The sequence below is a fragment of the Mus caroli genome, unplaced genomic scaffold (genome assembly GCF_978045245.1).
Source record: "Mus caroli unplaced genomic scaffold, Mus_caroli_1 scaffold_2, whole genome shotgun sequence".
NCBI classification, from domain to species: Eukaryota; Metazoa; Chordata; class Mammalia; order Rodentia; family Muridae; genus Mus; species Mus caroli.
The window spans coordinates 69,248,350-69,253,197 of NW_028227257.1; the positions used below are offsets into that span (position 1 = coordinate 69,248,350).

General features: G+C 34.9%; 1 protein-coding gene across 1 annotated transcript; it reads left to right on the forward strand.

The window, feature by feature from the left end:
• The first annotated feature begins 2,013 nt into the window (after positions 1-2,013).
• On the forward strand, positions 2,014-2,925 carry LOC110284361 (olfactory receptor 4K3-like). Its single transcript, XM_021150098.2, has one exon. It carries the CDS (start codon positions 2,014-2,016, stop codon positions 2,923-2,925), a length of 912 nt encoding a protein of 303 aa, XP_021005757.1.
• Positions 2,926-4,848: the final 1,923 nt, after the last annotated feature.

The following is a 4,848-nucleotide window of genomic DNA, read 5'->3' on the forward strand; positions in this document are numbered from 1 at the left end:
AGAAGAAGCAAAGATAGGAAGGAATAAAAGTGAATGAAAGTGGAAGGACACAGAATTGGGAGATATGAAAAATGTAGAGGAATTTTCTATATTCTGAATTGACTTGGATATCTATATATCTATATATCATCTATATATCTATATATCTATATATATCATCTATCTATCTATCTGTTGATTATAAATTCATTAAAAATACAGGGAACATATTTCTCTTCTAAAAGTTATGTATTTTTGGTCTATGGCCACTGAGAGTCAGCAGGAATATTACAGACCTGCTAGGGATGAAGGGCTCATCTAATTCTGAAACACATAGCACCATTGTCTTAGTCTCAGAGAACAAGGGTCTTTCTTTAAAAAATATTTCATTTGACATTTTCTTCATTTCATTTCAAATGCTATCCCAAAAGTCCCATATACCCTCCCCCCACCCTGCTCCCCTACCCACCCACTCCCACTTCTTGGGACTGGCGTTCCCCTGTACTAATCAGTACCCACAGAGCTCATGTCTCTAGCAGCATATGTAACAAGGGTCTTCTAATTCAGAAGTATATTGACACTTGCCTAGTCCAAGTCTTCACCCAAGTCTTGTTTGGACTACACTCCATACTGACTTCCAGAGCCTTTTTTTTAAATAGAAATTTAATGTTAATTAGTGTATTCTTCATCTAAGTCACATTTTAGCCCAAATGAGCTAAACTATAGATTTTATTTTTCTGAAAACTAGGCCTCCCAATTCACTGTAATTGGTATTTTTAGGTTTTAAATAATTTTATACAGGATTCATAAAGTTTGAAATTTGTGATCAGAGAATATTTCTTTCCAATACTCATGACTTTTTCATGATGACTGAATGTTTACCCCATCACAGATGGCCAAACATCTTACAACTTATTGTCTTTCAGCTCATATAAAATTAACTACTGTCATTTTGAAACAATGTTGTAAATTTTATCAGAACTAGTATCATTATTTCAATTTTTGTAAGTAACTTAGTTTTTTTTTTTTTTTTGAGACAGGATTTCTCTGTGTAGTCCTTGTTGTCCTGGATCTCACTTTGTACACCATGCTGGCCTCGAACTCAGAAATCCGCCTGCCTCTGCCTCCCAAATTCTGGGATTAAAGGTGTGCGCCACCACACCTGGCACATAACTTACAAATTTATCCACTCATTAATCATATAATTATTGAGGTTCATTAGTGGTCTAGTCTTCTAAGATTTTTGGTTCATATAGAACATGACTTTACTATTGTATAGGTCCTGATGATTCTTATTTTTTAAGTTCACATTTATTTCAGGTATACAGTATTGAATAGATTATAGTTCCTCATTCAGATAACATTCATATTAATGTATCTATCATAACTATGTATTTAATGAGAAGATTCTATTAATGGTATATGATGAAATGCAAAATGAAAAACTTAAGAGTATCTTAATGTGCTTATATGCTTAGCTTCCTTCTTACTTTTGGCCTGACCTGACTTTATTACTTTTCTCGTAAAATTTTTTGTCATTGCATACATACTTTTATAATGTCTACAGAAATTATTTTTGTATTGCTTTTCATCTAAAAACTATGTCAAATATACGCTTTGAACACTTTAATTACTATATTTTAATGAATTATTCTATATTTTATATAACTATATTTGTGTTTTATTTATATATTTATATTAATATTTATTTATATACATTTGTTTCTGTAAAATATGCCATTGTTTTGTCAATAGCCATTACATTAGCATACATTTCTTTTTATACAATTATATATTATATTATATTAATTATATTATAATAATTCCATGTAAATAAATGAGAATAAGGTTTCTAAGACAAAGAATATATGTATGTGATAGAGAATATTATATCCAAAAGCCAAGATCATTTCCAAAGTTAGAAGGTTCAATCACTTCTATCAGAATTTAAGAGCTCCTTCTAATTAATATTCTCTGTTATTCCCAGAATCTCATTCTTTGTGTTCACTTCAGAATACTTTGGAACTGAACTAAATGGAGAAAATAAACCAGTCTGAGGTGTCTGAATTCATTATTCTTGGGCTTTGTGACTCTTGGGAGCTCCAGGCATTTTTCTTAGTGATCTTTTCTTCACTTTATTTAATCACCATTTTTGGCAACATATTCATTGTAGTCATAATTATCACTGACCTTCATCTCCACACCCCTATGTACTTCCTGTTGGCCAACCTCTCGTTCATTGACTTCTGTCTTTCCTCAGTAACTACACCTAAGATGATCATCGACTTCCTCAAGGAAAAAAAGACGATCTCTTTTGGAGGGTGCATGTGTCAGATTTTCTTTGGACACTTCTTTGGAGGGGGTGAGATGGTACTGCTTGTATCAATGGCTTATGACCGTTATGTAGCTATCTGTAAGCCACTCCATTATTCCAACATCATGAGCAGACATATGTGCATTGGATTAGTGATGGCGTCATGGATGATTGGCTTTGTGCATTCAATAAGCCAACTGGTTATAATTGTAAATCTGCCCTTCTGTGGATCCAGAGTTTTGGACAGTTTTTTCTGCGATATTCCATTGGTAATCAAGCTAGCATGCTTAGACATCTATGTTCTAGAAATTTTGATAAATGCTGACAGTGGTGTGCTAGCAGCCATATGCTTTGTTCTGTTGCTGGTGTCCTATTTCCATATCCTGACTACTGTCCGCCTTCATTCTAAGGATGGGGCATCCAAAGCTCTCTCTACTTGTACTGCCCACATCACAGTGGTGGTATTATTTTTTGGGCCCTGCATTTTCATCTACCTGTGGCCAGTCAGCATAACCTGGGTGGACAAGTTTCTTGCTGTGTTTTATGCAGTGATCACACCTCTCCTGAATCCAGCCATTTATACTTTAAGAAACAAAGAGATTAAAATTGCTATGAAGAGATTACAATGCTAGCAAATGAGTTTCATGGATATTTTAGGATTTTACATTATTAGACAGTTAACTTATAAGTTCCTAAATTAATCAAACTTTTTCTTTTACTCTAGACTACAAATTTTCTCCAATTGATGAAACTTATATGTGCTGCTAGTTAAAAGATCTGTGTCTCTTAAATTTTACAGATTTCATTCATTATTGTATAAAAAATAAATTTCTGTCTCTCTACTAATACTAATATTTAAAATTAGGATTTTGATTATCCCAAGTTAATGACAGGTTAATGACAAATTACTCGTACCTATTATAGTTGGAGCTGCTACTTGCTACTTCAGTTCTCATTATCCCTCCATAAAATCAATTATCAAAGCATGTGACGATTCTCTAAATTTTCCACTAAGCCTAAAGTTGTCTTGCTTAGAGTGTTTTTGGAGTCTAGAGTATGGCTCTTTCATGTGGTTGTGACTGGAAAATGTCCTTTGTCATTTTTGAAATGGCCTCTTTTGGTGCTGAAGTCTCCTTGCAATCTTAAGTGTTAAAATGGTAGAATCTTCAGTAGGCCATTCTATTTGTTTACTATTAAAAGAAATAATATCCTGGAGACATTCCCATGCTAAAGTGGCCAGGCCTAAGGGAAAGGCCTCCCAGAGACCCACTCTTCAGCATCCTAATTATCTACACAAAGCTTTAAAAATACACTTACTTTAAAGGCTTAAAAAGAGCTTAACACAGAAAATGTCATTAACATAATAATGTCATAATATTTATGAATTCTTAACCCAGTGCCAGAGACTGTTCAGCAATTAAAGAGTATAACCCAAATCTAATGCCCAGAACAGATGTGTGGCTCATAATCAATTGTAACTATATCTTTAGGAGATCTGACAACCCGGGACTATATGAACACCTGCACTCACACTTGCATATACATTTATAGATGCACACACTCACACACACACACAAACACATAAAATAAAGTAAAATAAAATAAAATAAAATAAAATATGAAAAAGAACAAATGGTTAACAGTTTTGAGCTACTGCCCCCCCTGTTCCAAGGAAAGGTACCTTCTCAGATCAGTCCAGTATTATGCTTTCTGCAGGCCAGAGGGCTCTAGTCCTTCATAACATTATATTGACACAGAGGCTTCTGGGTTCATCCATGGAGCTTGCTAAGAGATGTAATAGGCTTTCTGTGCTCGATTACTAAGATGGTGATTCACTCTTCAACTGAATCCCTGAACCCATCTCAAATCCTGAGTAGACCACTGAATTTTTCCTCCAGACAGGAATGTAGTCAGCTGCCAATACCAGGGAATCAATTATATTCTCAACCAATTGTACTCCTTCACCTGATTTAAAACTCTCACAATTGTGCTTTTACGTAACAGTAAGTTTGCTTTTGGCAGGAGATGCATATAAGCTACTTGTTACTGCTTGAATGTTGATGTTTTCCTGGAAGGCAATCAGTGTTGGCTAACCAATTGGTATGTGCCTTCATGGAGAAGATGACCTCTTCGGTTCTCAGCATTTCTTAGTGGTGTATAGATGTTTGTCTGGAGGTGAGGGTGAGGCTTCATGATCTTTCCCTGCCTTCACGTTCGCATGTCTATTGCTACTGCTCCTGTTCTGGTTGTGTCTGTCAGTCTCTGTGGCAGGACTTAATGGGTGTAAATTCTCTGAAATTTCTAGGAGACTCCATCTTGAGGAAACCTTTTGTTCCTGTGCTCTTACAATCTTTATGTCCCCGCTTGTGCAGTTATACTAGATTTCTAGCTGCAGGAGTTATAGAACTGATATATCAGTTGAAAATGGTTTCCACAACACTGTGTTCTGATTAGTTCTCTTCCGTACTGGTCTCCATCTGTTGCAAAGGGAAGTTTTCTTAATTAAAACCGAAAGTTATACTTTTTGTGGATAGAAGGATAAATATTTTAAAATA